The sequence below is a fragment of the Ranitomeya imitator genome, chromosome 4, assembly GCF_032444005.1.
Source record: "Ranitomeya imitator isolate aRanImi1 chromosome 4, aRanImi1.pri, whole genome shotgun sequence".
NCBI classification, from domain to species: domain Eukaryota; kingdom Metazoa; phylum Chordata; class Amphibia; order Anura; family Dendrobatidae; genus Ranitomeya; species Ranitomeya imitator.
Window position 1 is genome coordinate 8856226 of NC_091285.1, and position 21004 is coordinate 8877229.

At 51.4% G+C, this 21004-nt stretch overlaps 1 protein-coding gene across 4 annotated transcripts in view; it reads right to left on the reverse strand.

Moving 5' to 3' along the window:
- The window catches only part of CACNA1C (calcium voltage-gated channel subunit alpha1 C), a 317941-nt gene that overhangs the window by 95129 nt on the left and 201808 nt on the right, over positions 1-21004 (reverse strand). For all 4 annotated transcript variants that reach the window (XM_069762924.1, XM_069762925.1, XM_069762923.1 and 1 more), the window contains exons 4-15: positions 16805-16944; positions 16557-16696; positions 13254-13409; positions 10828-11024; positions 10191-10294; positions 6831-7003; positions 4030-4120; positions 3511-3537; positions 1289-1449; positions 804-1029; positions 428-635; positions 232-352 (exon numbers count right to left, since the gene is read on the reverse strand). In XM_069762924.1, the coding sequence (XP_069619025.1) occupies positions 232-352; positions 428-635; positions 804-1029; positions 1289-1449; positions 3511-3537; positions 4030-4120; positions 6831-7003; positions 10191-10294; positions 10828-11024; positions 13254-13409; positions 16557-16696; positions 16805-16944 (1744 nt within the window). The remainder of the gene's footprint in view (positions 1-231; positions 353-427; positions 636-803; positions 1030-1288; positions 1450-3510; positions 3538-4029; positions 4121-6830; positions 7004-10190; positions 10295-10827; positions 11025-13253; positions 13410-16556; positions 16697-16804; positions 16945-21004) is intronic.

Genomic DNA, 21004 nt, shown 5'->3' on the forward strand with positions numbered 1-21004 from the left:
GGGGGTCCCATCAACCAGTAACTTATCACCTTACATATCACTGCTGCTGCCCCCTGTTGGATCCACGTCTGTGGTGCACGGAGAGAGTTGTAGTGTTTCCGCCGGGCCTTACACACCCGTCCGCTGTATTTATCCCTGCACATAAAGGAGTGGTGCACGGAGAGAGTTGTAGTGTTTCCGCCGGGCCTTACACACCCGTCCGCTGTATTTATCCCTGCACATAAAGGATACAATTCCCGCAGATGAAGAGGATGATGAAGTATATACAGACGAGCATCCCAGGAAACGAGGGTCCGCCGTACGCCATGATCCCGTCGTACATCACAGAGTTCCAGTCCTCACCCGTGAGGATCTAAAGGAGAAAAACGCGTTAGGAAACTGCCCTGCGGAGACCAAAGACTGGCGTCGCCCAGCGGAGATACCGCACCTGGAAGACCGTCAGCAGCGCCTGGGGAAAGTTGTCGAACGTGCTCCTGCGCGTCTGCATCTCGTCAAAGTTAAATTTACCCCCGAAAAGCTGCATCCCGAGCAATGAGAAGATGATGATGAAGAGGAAGAGGAGGAGCAACAGGGATGCAATGGAGCGCACCGAATTCAGCAGCGAGGCCACGAGATTACTCAGCGAGTTCCAGTACCTGCAAGATTAGACACGCTATTGGCCACTACAGAGGACACGCCCATAATCCGCTACCTGGCTCCACCCACTTCCTACAATTCTTCAAGGTCTTTTTTTTTTAAAGAAGGTGAGTGCATAAATAATGCAGAATGGCGCAGTAACTTCCCCCCGACGCCTTCCTCCATACCTGGTGATCTTGAATATCCTGAGAAGGCGCACACATCGCAGGACAGAGATGCCCAAAGGAGACATGATTTTAGTCTCCACCAGGATGGTCTCCAGAATCCCCCCGCAGACGATGAAGCAGTCAAAGCGGTTAAAGAGGGACACGAAGTAAGCCTGGAGGCCGAGGCTGTACATCTTCAGGAGCATCTCGGCTGTGAACAGCGCCAGGAGGACCTTGTTAGCTGTGTCTGGGGAGGAAAGAAGAAATCATCCCTTTCCCTTTTTCACATAGTCCCGTCTTAGGTCCCTGACAGTGGCGATCTTCTCAGCCTGACCAGCAGGACAGGGTCACTAGGTGACATACACCCTGCCACACACTGTGACCACCAGGTGGCGCCACACTACGTCGTGAATTTTGTCGTTCTTCCCTGGACCGTACGATCCGTACAATGAATGCGACATTTACCGATGGAACCACCCCTTTAAGAGCAGCTCCCGGGTCCTCACCTTGTACCTCTGTGAGCCAGTCCGGTTGATTGTAGTGTTCGGAAGCGATGGTGAGCGTGTTCAGGAACACCAGGAATATCACCAGCCAGTAGAAGACGTTTGACTTCACCGCCGCCCGGCACTTCCTCCGGCAAAACCGATTCCATCGCCGCCAATAACGACTAGAAGAGAAGGGAAGATTCCCGTCTAATTCTATGCGAATACGTCTGAATATCTCCATTTTCATGATCTCTGCTTGCTGTCAGTTTCTTGCTTGCACTAAAAGCCTGTTTATAGCTGAGGGTTTGTCACAGTTTTCCAGTGTAAATCATGGATCAGCATCTTCCCAGACGTTATGCTCGACAGCTTGTGGCCGTCAGGGAATGCTGGGAGTTGTAGTTTCTGGTCACGGGGTGACTGCTTCGCTCATAAACTGTATCGACCCCTCAGATGTGAGAGGTATTAGATCAGGATGGTTTTAGCCTCTGTCCCCATTCAGTGAGAGCAAGCAGTGATCCTGTAAATGGTGGACACCTGAACGTTCACACTTTATGACTGGTGGGGGTCTAAGCTCTGGAGGGTCTGCTGTGCTGCATCCCCTGTGCAGGGCGGTTTCCCTGCATGGCGGTGGCAGTCACTGTGCAGGAACATGGCCGCAGCGAACACGGCGTGACGATCCCTTTATACGGTGGGATCCATTTGTGTGTGCTCCACCATGGGTCGGATATAACGCCACGGCGGCGGTCTCCGTGGGCGGCTGCTTCTCCTGTCGGACCTGTACATTTCGCTGCCGAGGTCGCACACGAGCTTCCTACTGACGTGAGCGAGTTCTCCGGAGACGCTTTAAGCGCGGCCGATCCCTTTATACGGTGGGATCCATCTGTGTGCGTTCCTCTGTTAATTGGATATAACGCCGCCGCGGCGGTCTCCGTGGGCGGCTGCTTCTCCTGTCGGACCTGTACGTTTCGCTGCCGAGGTCGCACACGAGCTTCCTACTGGCTTGAGCGAGTTCTCCGGAGACATGTTAAGCGCGGTCGATCCCTTTATATTGTGGGATCCATCTGTGTGCTCTCCTCCGTGGGTCGGATATAACGCCACGGCGGCGGTCTCCGTGGGCGGCTGCTTCTCCTGTCGGACCTGTACATTTCGCTGTCGAGGTCGCACACGAGCTTCCTACTGACCTGAGCGAGTTCTCCGGAGACGCGTTAAGCGCGGCCGATCCCTTTATACGGTGGGATCCATCTGTGTGCGCTCCTCCGTGGGTCGGATATAACGCCACGGCGGCCGTCTCCGTGGGCAACTGCTTCTCCTGTCGGACCTGTACATTTCGCTGCCGAGGTCGCACACGATCTTCCTACTGACCTGAGCGAGTTCTCCGGAGACGCGTTAAGCGCGGCCCATCCCTTTATACGGTGGGATCCATCTGTGTGCGCTCCTCTGTTAGTCGGATATAACGCCGCTGCGGCGGTCTCCGTGGGCGGCTGCTTCTCCTGTCGGACCTGTACATTTCGCTGCCGAGGTCGCACACGAGCTTCCTACTGACCTGAGCGAGTTCTCCGGAGACGCGTTAAGCGCGGCCGATCCCTTTTTACACTCAATTACCCCCGGTCCATTGTATCTGAAGCCGCAGTTGCTAAGCTGCTCAGATCTTCGGAGTGCGAGGTCTGTAATTAGCGCTAAGTATCTCGTGCAGCCAATAATTATCTGCTGAATGCAGCTGACATTTGTGAATGACTCTATAACCAGAAGATGCATTAACCCCTGCTCGGCCAGCCCCCGAGACCTTCCCGTCTTCAGGGAGAACAAGTCAGAAGTGTGTGCCGCTGCTCGGACCAAGCCCATAAGTGACCACCCTGCGACCGTCATCCTCTGCTACCGCTTCCATATTGGATAGATAGATTGGCCATGCAGAAGCCTGGAAAAGTCTCCATGATCTTGACTTCCCAGACTGTGGAGCTTCACAGTAAGGGGCCACGTTCGGATAAGGAAAAAGTGAAAATCGCGTTGGATGCCTTGATGTGGCGCTCCAAGCCATTGTCCCTTGTATCCTTCAGGTTTCTATTGATTGGTAGCCATCACGTGGAATGACTGTTCTAGACACGCCCACTCTATACTAAACCCCGCCCATGAGGAGCCGGCTGTTCGCAGCAGATTCCATAGCTGTGTTCTGCTGTGGCTTCCTCCGCGGCCCGGACTCAGGCAGCAGTCGCTTCTCACCTTATGACTCAGCGCAGAATTCTTACCTAAATTTAGACTTGGAAATCCTGTGCCTGGAAGAAAGAGAAAATGGAAATGATGTTGAGTCTGAAATTACATTATTCACCTCAGTGACAGGACAAATGGCTGCGAGCGCTCTCCTCATCCCTCCCCACAACGTGATCTGGAGATGTCCAAACGTGCACTACAACACTCAGCATGTCCAGCCTGGCTAGATCACACAACTCTCCTTCGGAGATCTTCACTCCTGCCACATTCATCCCAACCCCACAGCTTCGCACTCTTCTAGGATCTCTGCTTGCTGTCTATGAGGAGGAATCTCCTGACAGATTTCGATCTTTTGCAAACACTGAAGATTTCCATTCATAGACAGCAAGCAGAGAGGAACTGGGAGGTAATAATAAATAAAATTGCAGAATGATTGAGATTTATTTTCAGGGTGTGCTGACACTTGTAGTTCTGCCTCTGTAGAGAGCCCCGTTTTCATGACTTAGGGGTAATTACTTGGCTATTGCTTGTTGTGTATAAGGTCGGGGTGTACTCACGCCAGCTGGACTCCGCAGCTCTCTTCTTCCACATCTCCGCTGCCCACATTGTCAGTATTTACAGACTCCGTCTCGCTGGTGGGCATACTCACTGCAAAAGGCACAGAGAGGGAGACAGGCTCTGAGAAGGCATCACATCCATCAGCTGTTATCATAGAAAACATTCCTACCGGCTAGCAGCAAAAACCCAATTACTGGATGGGCAGGAGGGGGATGCAGCTGCAGTTTTATCTACATGTTTGTACAGCTGCAGGGAGGAGGGGGATACAGCTGTAGTTTTATCTACATGTCTGTACAGCTTCAGGGAGGAGAGGGATGCAGCTGCATTTTACTCTCCATAGTCTTACAGCTGCAGGAAGGATGAGGATGCAGCTGCATTTTACTCAACATACTTTTACAGCTGCAAGAAGGAGGGGGATGCAGCTGCAGTTTTTCTCTATATATATCTGTTTGCAGAGACTAGACAGGAGGGGGATGCAGCTGCAGTTCTTCTCTCTACACGACTGCTGGCAGACACTAGACAGGAGGGGGATGCAGCTGCAGTTCTCTCTATATGTCTGGTTGCAGACACTAGACAGAAGGGGCATGCAGGTGCAGTTCTCTTTATATGACTGCTTGCAGACACTAGACAGAAGGGGGATGCAGCTGCAGTTCTCTCTATATGTCTGGTTGCAGACACTAGACAGAAGGGATGCAGCTGCAGTTCTCTCTATATGTCTGGTTGCAGACACTAGACAGAAGGGGGATGCAGCTGCAGTTCTCTCTATATGTCTGCTTGCAGACACTAGACAGAAGGGGGATGCAGCTGGCTGCAGTTCTCTCTATCTGTCTGGTTGCAGACACTAGACAGAAGGGGAATGCAGCTGCAGTTCTCTCTATATGTCTTGCTGCAGATACTAGACAGAAGGGGAATGCAGCTGCAGTTCTCTTTATATGACTGCTTGCAGATACTTGATAGGAGGGGGATGCAGCTGCAGTTCTTCTCTCTATATGTCTGCTGGCAGACACTAGACAGAAGGGGGATGCAGCTGCAGTTCTTCTCTCTATATGTCTGGTTGCAGACACTAGACAGAAGGGGATGCAGCTGCAGTTCTCTCTATATGTCTGGTTGCAGACACTAGACAGAATGGAGATGCAGCAGCAGTTCTTCTCTCTATATGTCTGGTTGCAGAAACTAAACAGAAGGGGGATGCAGCTGCAGTTCTCTCTATATGTCTGGTTGCAGAAACTAAACAGAAGGGGGATGCAGCTGCAGTTCTCTCTATATGTCTGGTTGCAGAAACTAAACAGAAGGGGGATGCAGCTGCAGTTCTCTCTATATGTCTGGTTGCAGAAACTAGACAGAAGGGGGATGCAGCTGCAGTTCTTCTCTCTATATGTCTGGTTGCAGAAACTAGACAGAAGGGGGATGCAGCTGCAGTTCTTCTCTATATAGGTCTGGTTTCAGACACTAGACAGAAGGGGGATGCAGCTGCAGTTCTCTCTATAAGTCTGCTTGCAGACACTAGACAGAAGGGGGATGCAGCTGCAGTTCTCTCTATAAGTCTGCTTGCAGACACTAGACAGAAGGGGGATGCAGCTGCAGTTCTCTCTATATGTCTGCTTGCAGACATGGACAGGAGGGGGATGCAGCTGCAGTTCTCTCTATATGTCTGCTAGCAGACACTTGACAGAAGGGGGATGCAGCTGCAGTTCTCTATATGTCTGCTTGCAGACACTAAACAGAAGGGGGATGCAGCTGCAGATCTTCTCTCTATATGTCCGCCAGCAGACACTAGACAGGAGGGGGATGCACTTCCTCGGGGGCCACATAGATAAATTGTGTCTAATTGTGGCATCACCCCCAGTCTCAGGAGCAGCAATGCTATATGAGGGCAGCGACTCCTCGCATGATGTGACGATGGAGCCACGGCCGGAGTGTCCTAGCATTTGGCGGAGCCAGCGCAGGATGCCGGATTTTCCAGATAATCTTGTTAAATTTAGCGGAGAATTATTTGATGCTTGACTGGACACCAATAAAGGCAGAGACGAGGCCCTGAGACAAATGATCAGGAGCACAGCGCCCCCCTCCCCGGACACGAGGTCCTGAGACAAATCATGAGGAGCACGGCGCCCCCTCCCCGGACACGAGGTCCTGAGACAAATGATCAGGAGCACGGCGCCCCTCCCCGGACACGAGGTCCTGAGACAAATCATGAGGAGCACGGCGCCCCCTCCCCGGACACGAGGTCCTGAGACAAATCATGAGGAGCACGGCGCCCCCTCCCTGGACACGAGGGCCTGAGACAAATTATGAGGAGCACGGCGCACCCTCCCCATACACGTCGCTGCTCATTACCCGGGAGATATCTTTAGATCACAGAGCGACGCCGCCGTCAGTTCAGTGTCATTGGCAGGGAAGGTCGGTCATAAATCACGGCCGTGACTCCAGCGGTGCCATACTCGGAGGAGACACCAATACTGGGACACTGGCGGATGCAGCCTGCAGGACAGCAGACCTCAGTGTAAGGTGACAGATGAGATGTAAGCAGTGGCTGCACATTAGGTGGTCGGTGTGGGGGGCATTGCCCCCGATGCTCCTGCGAGCAGCTGCACCTTACATACAAAGTGATAGGGCTAGGAATGAAGTCTAAGTGATTCTCCAGTAACAGGCAGAGCTGCTCCGCTAGCTCCCTATATCGGATATATTTCCACACTGCGTAGCAACACGCCTGCAGAGCTCAGCATAAGTTTGGTTGCAGCTTTGGATGTGACTGGAGCACAGGATGCAGTGCAGTGACTGTAGTGATAGGGGCACTGACTGTTTCTTGGTTTATCCTCATCAATATCTTCATCTTCATTTTCGGGGTCGATATCTTCGGCCTGTGTGATCCAGTCCAGGTAACCCTTCAAGTCTTCTTCCAGTTGCTGCTTCTCCCTCAGTTTTTGGAAGTCGCCCCGAGCCTTGGCCTTCTCCCTCTCCTTAGAAAACTCCCTGGTGAGACAGAGGGAAGCAGCTCAGTGACCGGGTACAGAACACACAGGGGAAATCATCGGGAGGTAATGCTCAGGTTATAGGACGCTTCATCCTGAGGGGGAAGGAAGTCAGTCCTTCCTGAGACCACCCGTCACACAGAGCGCAGCGTCCATGATTGTCTCATAGACAACACCAGGACTCTAAATAACCTGAGCCAACAGACCCCAAAATAAGAATGTGCAGTACCTGTTGTGTCCACATGGTGGCAGCAGACACCTCCTTCATAAACTATCCCAAGGTTTATGGACTATTCTGGGCAGTATTGGCGCGTACCCCGCACACATCACCGGGGGGCTGACATGTATTTTTACTTATATAAAGACATGAGCAATTTTGTGCCTTAATTAGGCCATTATTTCATCCATTGCTGACATGCTACCATATAAGAGGAGTGCGAGCTCTTCGGCCGAGCCCCCTGAATCCTCCTCTGCCCGGTGGAGTCGCGCGGCTCCGATCATTATCAGACACCAACATTTTTAGTCAGTGCATTATTTACTAGATGAAAAGGCTGCGATTGTATCTGTGCCAGATAAAGGGCAGGAAACATTCAGCGGCGGCTCATGGCGATAATAAGTACAGCTCAGGATTCGAGTGCTTACGTCTCCGTCACCGAACCTGCAATTTCCAGCAACACAAATCACGAGCGCTTCTGTCTAGAGCAGTGGGCCAGGAAGGCAGGGGGCCATACAGAGAGGTGAGAGGACAGGGTGGGACGCGGGGGGGCACAGCAGCTCATGGAGGAAGACTGGGGGCAACCAGGGTGTCCACAAGAAAGACCACCAGACACTGCGTGTACACATGTCACACCATCAACCAGAATTACCTGCTCAACCTACACACGGCGATCAGTGACCCCCACCACTCAGCGAGCGCAGGGGTCCGATAGGGATGTGGAACAGGTGCAATGGCTATATGTAATTCCTATGTCCAGCTGCGCTCACTATTCTGCTGGTGCAGTCACTGTGTACATACATTACATTACTGATCCTGAGTTACATCCTGTATTATACTCCAGAGCTGCACTCACTATTCTGCTGGTGCAGTCACTGTGTACATACATTACATTACTGATCCTGAGTTACATCCTGTATTATACCCCAGAGCTGCACTCACTAATCTGCTGGTGCAGTCACTGTGTACATACATTACATTACTGATCCTGAGTTACATCCTGTATTATACTCCAGAGCTGCACTCACTAATCTGCTGGTGCAGTCACTGTGTACATACATTACATTACTAATCCTGAGTTACACCCTGTATTATACCCCAGAGCTGCACTCACTAATCTGCTGGTGCAGTCACTATGTACATACATTACATTACTGATCCTGAGTTACATCCTGTATTATACCCCAGAGCTGCACTCACTAATCTGCTGGTGCAGTCACTGTGTACATACATTACATTACTAATCCTGAGTTACACCCTGTATTATACCCCAGAGCTGCACTCACTAATCTGCTGGTGCAGTCACTGTGTACATACATTACATTACTGATCCTGAGTTACCTCCTGTATTATCCTCCAGAGCTGCACTCACTAATCTGCTGGTGCAGTCACTGTGTACATACATTACATTTCTGATCCTGAGTTACATCCTGTATTATACTCCAGAGCTGCACTCACTATTCTGCTGGTGCAGTCACTGTGTACATACATTACATTACTGATCCTGAATTACATCCTGTATTATACTCCAGAGCTGCACTCACTATTCTGCTGGTGCAGTCACTGTGTACATACATTACATTACTGATCCTGAGTTACCTCCTGTATTATACCCCAGAGCTGCACTCACTATTCTGGTGGTGCAGTCACTGTGTACATACATTACATTACTGATCCTGAGTTACCTCCTGTATTATACCCCAGAGCTGCACTCACTATTCTGGTGGTGCAGTCACTGTGTACATACATTACATTACTGATCCTGAATTACCTCATGTATTATACCCCAGAGCTGCATTCACTATTCTGCTGGTGCAGTCACTGTGTACATACATTACTGATCCTGAGTTATATCCTGTATTATACCCCAGAGCTGCATTCACTATTCTGCTGGTGCAGTCACTGTGCACATACATTACATTACTGATCCTGAGTTACCTCCTGTATTATACCCCAGAGCTGCACTCACTATTCTGCTGGTGCAGTCACTGTGTACATACATTACATTACTGATCCTGAGTTACATCCTGTATTATACTCCAGAGCTGCACTCACTATTCTGCTGGTGCAGTCACTGTGTACATACATTACATTACTGATCCTGAGTTACCTCCTGTATTATACTCCAGAGCTGCACTCACTATTCTGCTGGTGCAGTCACTGTGTACATACATTACATTACTGACCCTGAGTTACATCCTGTATTATACCCCACAGCTGCACTCACTATTCTGCTGGTGCAGTCACTGCGTTCATACATTACATTACTGATCCTGAGTTACATCCTGTATTATACTCCAGAGCTGCACTCACTATTCTGCTGGTGCAGTCACTGTGTGCATACATTACATTACTGATCTTGAGTTACATCCTGTGTTATACTCCAGAGCTGCACTCACTATTCTGCTGGTGCAGTCACTGTGTACATACATTACATTACTGATCCTGAGTTACATCCTGTATTATCCTCCAGAGCTGCACTCACTATTCTGCTGGTGCAGTCACTGTGTACATACATTACATTACTGATCCTGAGTTACATCCTGTATTATACTCCAGAGCTGCACTCACTATTCTGCTGGTGCAGTCACTGTGTACATACATTACATTACTGATCCTGGGTAACCTCCTGTATTATACTCCAGAGCTGCACTCACTATTCTGCTGGTGCAGTCACTGTGTACATACATTACATTACTGATCCTGAGTTACATCCTGTATTATACTTCAGAGCTGAACTCATTATTTAGAAGAATGTACCATAACTAATAGGTAAATCACCAGAGCGGCTTTTTGTAGATGCTGAACGAGTGCAGAATCATAACTGCCATGAAACCCCTGAACTTGTGCCTGTCCTGGTGGTCTGACCTCTTGCGTCTACAGTATAGGTGTCGGGGGAGGGCGCCCAGGTGAATCCCCCCTTTACACAGGCGTCCCCCACTTGTGGCCGGTGTCATCTGTGGCAGCCTCTTACCCGCTCAACACACCGAGAACCAGATTCAGTACGAAAAATGATCCGAAGATGACGAGGCTGACAAAGTAAAAACACGGCAGCTCGTACCCCATGGCGTCCTGCATCTGGAGAGAGGAGAGAGGCGACATGTCAGATTTGTGAATGCAGCTCTGGATGTGAGTAGAGACACGAGCAGTAATAGACATCCTAATATTTCCATACATAGTAGCACAAAGTGCGCCCAACTCGCTGCAATACCCTCCATGATACATGGGGGTGCGGGAGATACGTGGCTGATACCCGCACCCCCCGTTTCTCGGAAGAGCCGCTATTTATAAACGCTTTATCTCCCCCCAACCTCCGGAAATCCACTTCAAAGTATTAACGGCGGCCTCACCCCCATCGACCCTGAACTCTGGGGCCTCACACAGAAAGATGCTACGGCTGATCATGACGAAGTGGGTGTTTCGCTTTAGGCCCCGGGGCCACAAGAGGATTCCAGAGCAGAATTCCCACACGTGAAATGTGAGATCCAATGGGAAACCGTGGTACAGCCGCAAAGCCAGGACCCTGGGAAACGGCCACGGGCCACCCTCCACCCACACAAGTCATGGATTGCATCATGGGAAATGTAGCCTCCGAGGAGTTGGGCACCTACCCAGTACAATACGTCCGTCCATCCCTCCATGGTGATGCACTGGAAGACAGTCAGCATGGCGAATGCAAAGTTGTCGAAATTGGTGATGCCATGCTTCGGTCCGTCCCACCCGGACTCGCACATGGACCCGTCAGGACAGTGCCGTCCGTTACTGCTATTGATAGCACAAGGCGACGGCTCCTCTTCTGCAGGAACTTCTGGAAATGACAAAACGGGAAGAAAAAAAACGGAGTAGTGAGAAAAAACAGACATGAGAGGGACTGATGGGGCGTTACACCTGTATCCTGGACTGCAGACTGATACATTGTCCAGCTCACAGAGGATTGTCTGGACTGGATGGGACCTCACAGAGGATTGTCTGGACTGGAGGGGACCTCACAGAGGATTGTCTGGACTGGAGGGGACCTCACAGAGGATTGTCTGGACTGGAGGATATTTCACAGAGGACTGTCTGGACTGGAGGGAATTTCACAGAGGATTGTCTGGACTGGATGGGACCTCAGAGGACTTTCTGGACTGGAGGGGACCTCACAGAGGATTGTCTGGACTGGAGGGGATTTCACAGAGGATTGTCTGGACTGGAGGGGATTTCACAGAGGATTGTCTGGACTGGAGGGGATTTCACAGAGGATTGTCTGGACTGGAGGGGATTTCACAGAGGACTGTCTGGACTGGAGGGGATTTCACAGAGGATTGTCTGGACTGGAGGGGATTTCACAGAGGATTGTCTGGATTGGAGGGGATTTCACAGAGGATTGTCTGGACTGGATGGGATTTCTGTTGTGAATTCTGTGGCAGAGTTCCCTCCTGTGGTCACAAGTGGTACTTCGGCTGGTTCTCTCTGTGAGCTTCCGTTGGTGGAGGAAAGTGGTACTGCGGCTTCTGAGTTTCCTTCCTCAGGTGATGTGGTGAAGTCGTTAGGTGCTGCTCTATTTAACTCCACCTAGTGCTTTGATCCTGGCCTCCAGTCAATGTTCTAGTATTGGACCTGTTTCCTCCTGGATCGTTCCTGTGGCCTGCTGCTCTGCATAGCTAAGTTCCTCTTTGCTATTTGTTTGCTGTTTTTTTCTGTCCAGCTTGTCAATTTGTTTTTTACTGCTTGCTGGAAGCTCTGAGACGCAGAGGGTGTACCTCCGTGCCGTTAGTTCGGTACGGAGGGTCTTTTTGCCCCTTTGCGTGGTTTTTGTAGGGTTTTGTGTTGACCGCAAAGTTACCTTTCCTATCCTCACTCTGTTCAGAAAGTTGGGCCTCACTTTGCTAAATCTATTTCATCTCTACGTTTGTCTTTTCATCTTAACTCACAGTCATTATATGTGGGGGCTGCCTTTTCCTTTGGGGTATTTCTCTGAGGCAAGGTAGGCTTATTTTCTATCTTCAGGCTAGCTAGTTTCTCAGGCCGTGCCGAGTTGCATAGGGAGCGTTAGGCGCAATCCACGGCTGCCTTTAGTGTGGTTGGAGAGGATTAGGGATTGCGGTCAACAGAGTTCCCACGTCTCAGAGCTCGTTCTTGTTTTTTGGGTTATTGCCAGGTCACTGTATGTGCGCTGACCTCTATGTCCATTGTGGTACTGAATTACCTTTCATAACAGATTTCACAGAGGACTGTCTGGACTGGAACGGATTTCACAGAGGATTGTCTGGACTGGAGGGGATTTCACAGAGGACTGTCTGGACTGGAGGGGATTTCACAGAGGACTGTCTGGACTGGAGGGGATTTCACAGAGGACTGTCTGGACTGGAGGGGATTTCACAGAGGATTGTCTGGACTGGAGGAGATTTCACAGAGGATTGTCTGGACTGGAGGGGATTTCACAGAGGATTGTCTGGACTGGAGGAGACCTCAGAGGATTGTCTGGACTGGAGGGGACCTCACAGAGGACTGTCTGGACTGGAGGAGATTTCACAGAGGATTGTCTGGACTGGAGGAGATTTCACAGAGGATTGTCTGGACTGGAGGAAATTTCACAGAGGATTGTCTGGACTGGAGGGGATTTCACAGAGGACTGTCTGGACTGGAGGGGATTTCACAGAGGACTGTCTGGACTGGAGGGGATTTCACAGAGGACTGTCTGGACTGGATGGGACCTCATAGAGGATTGTCTGGACTGGAGGGGATTTCACAGAGGATTGTCTGGACTGGAGGAGATTTCACAGAGGACTGTCTGGACTGGAGGGGATTTCACAGAGGACTGTCTGGACTGGAGGGGATTTCACAGAGGACTGTCTGGACTGGATGGGACCTCATAGAGGATTGTCTGGACTGGAGGGGATTTCACAGAGGATTGTCTGGACTGGAGGAGATTTCACAGAGGATTGTCTGGACTGGAGGGGATTTCACAGAGGATGGTCTGGACTGGATGGGACCTCATAGAGGATTGCCTGGACTGGAGGGGACACTACAGTAGATTCACCCCCTTTTTTCATACCTTTGTTGGACAGGAAGTAGCAGGTTTTGTGCATTTTGCCCATAAACAGCTCCAGGCCGATGATAGCGTAGATGATGATGACGAACAGGACGAGCAGAGCGATGTGCAGCAGGGGAACCATGGCCTTGATGATGGAGTTCAGCACCACCTGGAGACCTGCGGAGAGAAAAAACGTCATCTATGTAAATTCCACACAAAAGCAGAAGATTTATCTGCCAGTCTGAAACCACATTTGTGGACAAAAGTTTAGGTTTTCACATTTTGCAGCTTCAGTGGTTTTTGATCTTTTAGTGGGATGTTTCTGTGATTACTCGAGTACAATTATCATGATGTCAGTAGTCTGGAGAATAAGGGGAAAATATTGAGAATTTACAGAAACTTCATGGATTTGACAATAAAAGTGTAAAAACTTTCGGAATGTTTATAACTGTCCGTCAATAACCATAGAAACAGCAACTCTGCAAAAGTACAGAGCAGTCTACTGGCCTGGCAGACGCTGGCACGCTCTCGTGGCCTTCGGGAAATCAATGGGAGTCTATGGGTAGGTTTGACGAAGCCCAACATCCGCTACAATGTAACGATTGCTAACTCCTCTCACTCTCCGGCACGAGACGCTCGTCACAATAAACGTCTCCGGGGAGAACGCTTTAATTACACCTAATAGTCGTGGGATGACGGATAGGCATCTTCAAAGGACGAGCTAAGGAGGCGAAGTCTGTGAACATAATGTGTAATATCTGTACTAAGACTACAGGGCACAACGGCCCGGGGGATGGTGTCACCAAACACCACGTCTAGGAGTCAGACCTCATCATAGATGATCCATCCGAGGACCCGCCATAGATTTCCTGCCCTGAGATAACCCTCACACCACGGATGAGACCTAAGGACTCGGAATTATTTTGTTTTTTTCCCCCTTTTCTTCCAGTGAACCGGCAATGTCCGGCCAAGAAGGGAACCGTCGATTTCTGTATTATTTCTCCAGCCCTTCATCTTCTGCCATCTGCTGAGGACAATCTGTCCGGTGGAGTTTTGCAGCGAGATTTACGGCACCGTTCTCCGTGTCGTACATTACACTGAGTGTTATGAGCCGCGCAGATGATGATTACGCTGCCAATTTAGCACATGTCGCTAGAATTCTCTGGGAATTGAGGCCGGATCGGGAGCCGCTTCCGCAGCGTCTGATGATAATGGAGATTTTCATAAAAAGCCGAAAAGTTGGATGCGAGCCCACAGCTAAGCGATGGCATGTCTGTCAGTAGCAGCAGCGGGCAAAGCTTGGCATGGGCAGAAATTACTGCTTAATTAGCAAGCTCCACATGACAAAGACGACATGGTCTGTCACTGCCGTAAATACCCGCGCTGCCATCGCATCGACAGGGTGGTACGGGGAGATCACCATGAGGAAGAGGACGGGGCGAGCTTCCACATCTGGATGTGTCCATCCTGCTCCAGATGTGTGCCCGCTGCAGTGCCCCCCACACCACAATGAAGACTGCCTCTAATGATCTGACCACAGGTCCACGTGCCTCTAATCATCTGACCACAGGTCCGCGTGTCTCTAATCATGTGGCCACAGGTCCGCGTGCCTCTAATCATGTGGCCACAGGTCCGCGTGCCTCTAATCATCTGACCACAGGTCCGTGTGCCTCTAATCATCTCACCACAGGTCTGCGTGCCTCTAATCATCTGACCACAGGTCCGCATGTCTCTAATCATGTCACCACAGGTCCGCGTGCCTCTAATCATGTGGCCACAGGTCCGCGTGCCTCTAATCATCTGACCACAGGTCCGTGTGCCTCTAATCATCTCACTACAGGTCCGCATGTCTCTAATCATCTGACCACAGGTCTGCGTGCCTCTAATCATCTGACCACAGGTCCGTGTGCCTCTAATCATCTCACTACAGGTCCGCATGTCTCTAATCATGTGGCCACAGGTCCGCGTGCCTCTAATCATCTGACCACAGGTCCGTGTGCCTCTAATCATCTGACCACAGGTCCGCGTGCCTCTAATCATGTGATCACAGGTCCGCGTGCCCCTAGTCATTTGACCACAGGTCCGCGTGCCTCTAATCATCTGACCACAGGTCCGCGTGCCTCTAATCATGTGACCACAGGTCCGCGTGCCCCTAGTCATTTGACCACAGGTCCGCGTGCCTCTAATCATCTGACCACAGGTCCGCGTGCCTCTAATCATGTGACCACAAGTCCGCGTGTCTCTAATCTTCTGACCACAGCTCTGCGTGCCTCTAGTCATCTGACCACAGGTCCACGTGCCTCTAATCATCTGATAACAGGTCCCCGTGCCTCTAATCTTGTGACCACAGGTCCACATGCCTCTATTGATCTCACCACAGGTCCACGTGCCTCTAATGATCTGACCACAGGTCCACGTGCCTCTAATCATGTGACCACAGGTCCTTGTGTCTCTAATCATGTGAACACAGGTCCGCGTGTCTCTAATCATGTGAACACAGGTCCGGGTGCCTCTAATCATCTGACCACAGGTCCACGTGCCTCTATTCATCTGACCACAGGTCCACGTGCCTCTAATCATCTGACCACAGGTCCGTGTGCCTCTAATCATCTGACCACAGGTCCACGTGCCTCTAATCATCTGACCACAGGTCCACGTGCCTCTAATCATCTGACCACAGGTCTGCGTGCCTCTAGTCATCTGACCACAGGTCCGGTTGCCTCTAATCATCTGACCACAGGTCCGCGTGCCTCTAATCATCTGACCACAGGTCCCCGTGCCTCTAATCTTGTGACCACAGGTCCACATGCCTCTATTGATCTCACCACAGGTCCACGTGCCTCTAATGATCTGACCACAGGTCCACGTGTCTCTAATCATGTGACCACAGGTCCTTGTGTCTCTAATCATGTGAACACAGGTCCGCGTGTCTCTAATCATGTGAACATAGGTCCTCGTGTCTCTAATCATATGAACACAGGTCCGCGTGTCTCTAATCATCTGACCACAGGTCCGCGTGTCTTTAATCATCTGACAACAGGTCCGTGTACCTCTAATCATCTGACCACAGGTCCGCGTGTCTCTAATCATGTGAACACAGGTCCGCGTGTCTCTAATCATGTGAACACAGGTCCGCGTGTCTCTAATCATCTGACCACAGGTCCGCGTGTCTCTAATCATGTGAACACAGGTCCGCGTGTCTCTAATCATGTGAACACAGGTCCGCGTGTCTCTAATCATCTGACCACAGGTCCGCGTGTCTCTAATCATGTGAACACAGGTCCGGTTGCCTCTAATCATCTGACCACAGGTCCGTGTACTTACTAGGTACCCCAGAAACCAGTCGAAGGGGTCTGAGGACTCGAAATGCTCGCAGCGCTTTAACATCAAATCCTGCCCCTTTGCCGCCCAGGGCGCTGCCACCATCTGCCTTGGTCGCTTGCTCTAAAATTGCACTAAAAAGCCTACAAGAAGAAAAAAAAGGAGTGAATGGAAACATTGTATCATCAGAGCAATATTTATCTCATCCAAGAGCGGAGGAGCACAGAGTATTTCAGAGACGGAGAACTCACCCTACGACCACGATGATGAAGTCTAGCAGGTTCCAGCCGTTGCGGAGGTATGCGTTAGGATGAAAGAGCAGCCCGTATGCAATGACTTTAAGAAAAGCTTCCACCGTGAAGATGATGAGGAAAAGGTATTCCACCCGCTCCTACAGGGAAGAGACACACAGGAGATATATATATATACATCCACCTGCACGAATGGACTGGGAGGTTACTGGCCCTTTATATATCACATTTTTCCAGGGATAAAGCGGTTATCACATACGGCTCAGGATGGTGGCGGCATCACAGCCAGGTATAATGGTCCAGATAAATCCTGACAGTGTTAAGTGAGTCATTAAACAAAGGCCAACGAGGGACCCCCGCCATATTGATCCCCCGCGTATCTCTGCAGCACAGATCTGAGGTCGTGAGATTGAAAAACCGATAGATATTGATCGCACTTTACGTCTTCGGTTACGGACACTTGATTGTGAATTTTACATCCACACAGAAGATGATAAAATCTCAGCCAGGTGCACAAGCCAATTCAGGGTGACTGGCTGCTGACACTGGGGGGGGCAGTACAGATGGCAAAACATAGACACCACCTGAACATAAGGGGGAACCGCTAAGACCCCCAGTCTGCTAAGCTGTGTATCTAAGCCCACCATGTGTGATGTGTAACTTTTCTTTCTCAGCACTGTCCCCTCGTTTTTGGTGTGTTACAATCTCGCCGACCTTCCTCTTGTCTGTCCTGGGTTGGGGTTTCCCTCTTGCCAACCTTCCTCGTCTCTGACCTGTGGCGACATTCCACTCTCGCCGACCTCCCTTGTGCTTTGCCTAGTGTGGCTTTCCCCTCTCGCCGACCTCTGTCGTGTTTGGCCTGGGGTGGTGTTACCCTCTCGCCAACATGCCTCATGTTTGGCCTGGGGTGGTGTTACCTCTCACCAACCTCCCTCATGTTTGGCCTAGGGTGGTGTTCCCTTCTCGCCGACCTCCCTTGTGTTTGGCCTGGGGTGGTGATCCCCCCTCGATAACCGCCCTCATGATTGGCCTGGGGCGATGTTCCCCTCTCGCCGACTTCCCTCGTGTTTGGCCTGGGATGGTGTTCCCCCCTCTCTAACCTCCCTCGTGTTTGGCCTGGGGTGGTGTTCCCCTCCCGCTGACCTCCCTTGTGTTAGGCCTGGGGTGGTGTTTCCCCTTCACCAACCTCCCTCGTGTTTGGCCTGGAGTGGTGTTCCCCTCTCCCCGACCTCCCTTGTTTGGCCTGGGGTGGTATTCCACCCTCGCTAACCTCCCTCGTGTTTGGCCTGGGGCGGTGTTCCCCTCTAGCTGACCTCCCTTGTCACTGGCCTGGAGTGGCATTCCCCCTTTGTTGACCTCCCTTGTGTTTGGCCTCCTGTGGTGTTTCCCTCTCGCCAACCTCCCTCGTGTTTGGCCCGGGGTCGTGCTCCCCTCTCGTCGACCTCCTTCATGTTTAGCCTGGGGTGGTGTTCCCCTCTCGTCGACCTCCCTTGTGTTTGGCCTGAGGTGGTGTTCCCCCCTCACCAACCTCCCTCGTGTTTGGCCTGGGGTGGTGTTCCCATCTCGCCGACCTCCCTTGTGTTTGGCCTGGGGTGGTGTTCCCCCCTCACCAACCTCCCTTGTGTTTGGCCTGGAGTGGCATTCCCCCTTTGTTGACCTCCCTCGTGTTTGGCCTGGGGTGGCATTCCCCCCTTGCTGACCTCCCTCATGTTTACCCTGGGGTCACGTTCCTTTCTTGCCAACCTCCCTCGTGTTTGGCCTGGAGTGGTGCTCACCCCTCGCTGACCTCCCTCGTGTTTAGCCTGGGGAGGCATTCCCTTCTCGCCGACCTCCCTCGAGTTTGGCCTGGCGTGGCGTTCCCCTGTCCCCGACCTCCCTCCTGTTTGGCCTGGTATGGCCTTCCCCACTTTCCGACCTCCCTCCTGTTTGGCTTGATGTGACGTTCCCCTGTCACCGACCTCCCTTATCTCTGGCCTGGGATAGCGTTCCCCTTTAAGTATCACAGCGCACTATTACTCAGCCTCTGCTCCATCCATTTATCGTCTGTGGGGGATTTTCCTGCTGTGAAATGTTTCGCGGTTTCTATGAAATGTTTCCTGTTAATGAATATGTGATATCAATAATTAATGGCGGCGCACATTTATTTACACCGCTCCACAACCCTACCCAGAATTCACTGCTCTGAGGAGGAAGAGAAGAGCTAACAATCTAAGATGCAGAAAAGCAGATGTCCCACACAGTGGAGGGGTAACGGACTAATCTCCGATCTACTCCAGTCACCTCCAGAGCTGCACTCCTACTTCTACAATATATTCCATAATCAGCCACTCTCCAAAGCATTGCTTTCTGGGACATGTAGTCCCTGTGATAAACACTCCATATCCTACAGTACCCTACAGGAGGGCATCATGTGACACCAGCAGAATTATGAATGCAGCTCTGGATATGACAGGACATATTAGATGGAGAGGTGAATCATGACATCTGCAGACGTGATGCCGGACCGCGTGGACAGTAATAAACAATCCGCTCTTTAATAAGCCCCCCATAATTTATTCATAAAGACCATTAAAAGCGTCTCATTAGCGCATCTTCAGGAAATCGCACCCGTTCCATCCCCAACGTCCGTTAACCCCTTCCATCCGCTGCAGAGTGAGGCCGCTGCAGACTGGATGGGGTTAATTAAGCTGAAAATGGCAGATTTAGCGGAGGAGCGAGGATCAGGACGCGGCTGCCTGGGGTGCGCGGGTGACATTTGCCAGCTTGTCCCGCAGCGAAGGAAACATCAAGACATTTAATGGGATAAACACTGGGTCCCTGCAAGAGCGATCAGTGTACACAGCCACAGCGCTGCCTTAAAGGGGAAGTCACCGGGGTACCTTCAATTGGGGCACCTTTAACCCTTCATTTTCACATTTCAAAAACCACATTTTTTATATTATTGTGCCCCATATGATGACACAGAAGTACAAGGTGTTCAGTGCTCAGAGACACAGCTGAGGTGAGGAGGCCGAGCCCAACCACCACTGAGGAAGACACAGAAGTACAAGGTACTCAGAGACACAGCCGAGGTGAGGAGGCCGAGCCCGACCACCACTGAGGAAGACACAGAAGTACAAGGTACTCAGAGTCACAGCCGAGGTGAGGAGGCCGAGCCCGACCACCACTGAGGAAGACACAGAAGTACAAGGAACTCTGAGACACAGCCGAGGTGAGGAGGCCGAGCCCGACCACCACTGAGGAAGACACAGAAGTACAAGGTGCTCAGAGACACAGCTGAGGTGAGGAGGCCGAGCCCGACCACCACTGTGGAAGACACAGAAGTACAAGGAACTCAGAGACACAGCTGAGGTGAGGAGGCCAAGCCCGACCACCACTGAGGAAGACACAGAAGTACAAGGTACTCAGAGACACAGCCGAGGTGAAGAGGCCGAGCCCGACCACCACTGAGGAAGACACAGAAGTACAAGGTGCTCAGAGACACAGCTGAGGTGAGGAGGCCGAGCCCGACCACCACTGTGGAAGACACAGAAGTACAAGGAACTCAGAGACACAGCTGAGGTGAGGAGGCCGAGCCCGACCACCACTGAGGAAGACACAGAAGTACAAGGTACTCAGAGACACAGCCGAGGTGAGGAGGCCGAGCCCGACCACCACTGAGGAAGACACAGAAGTACAAGGTGCTCAGAGACACAGCTGAGGTGAGGAGGCCGAGCCCGACCACCACTGTGGAAGACATAGAAGTACAAGGTACTCAGAGACACAGCCGAAGTGAGGAGGCCGAGCCCGACCACCACTGAGGAAGACACAGAAGTACAAGGTACTCAGAGACACAGCCGAGGTGAGGAGGCCGAGCCCGACCACCACTGAGGAAGACACCGAAGTACAAGGTGCTCAGAGACACAGCCGAGGTGAGGAGGCCGAGCCCGACCACCACTGAGGAAGACACAGAAGTACAAGGTGTTCAGAGACACAGCCGAGGTGAGGAGGCCGAGCCCGACCACCACTGAGGAAGACACAGAAGTACAAGGTACTCAGAGACACAGCCGAGGTGAGGAGGCCGAGCCCGACCACCACTGAGGAAGACACCGAAGTACAAGGTGCTCAGAGACACAGCCGAGGTGAGGAGGCCGAGCCCGACCACCACTGAGGAAGACACAGAAGTACAAGGTGTTCAGTGCTCAGAGACACAGCTGAGGT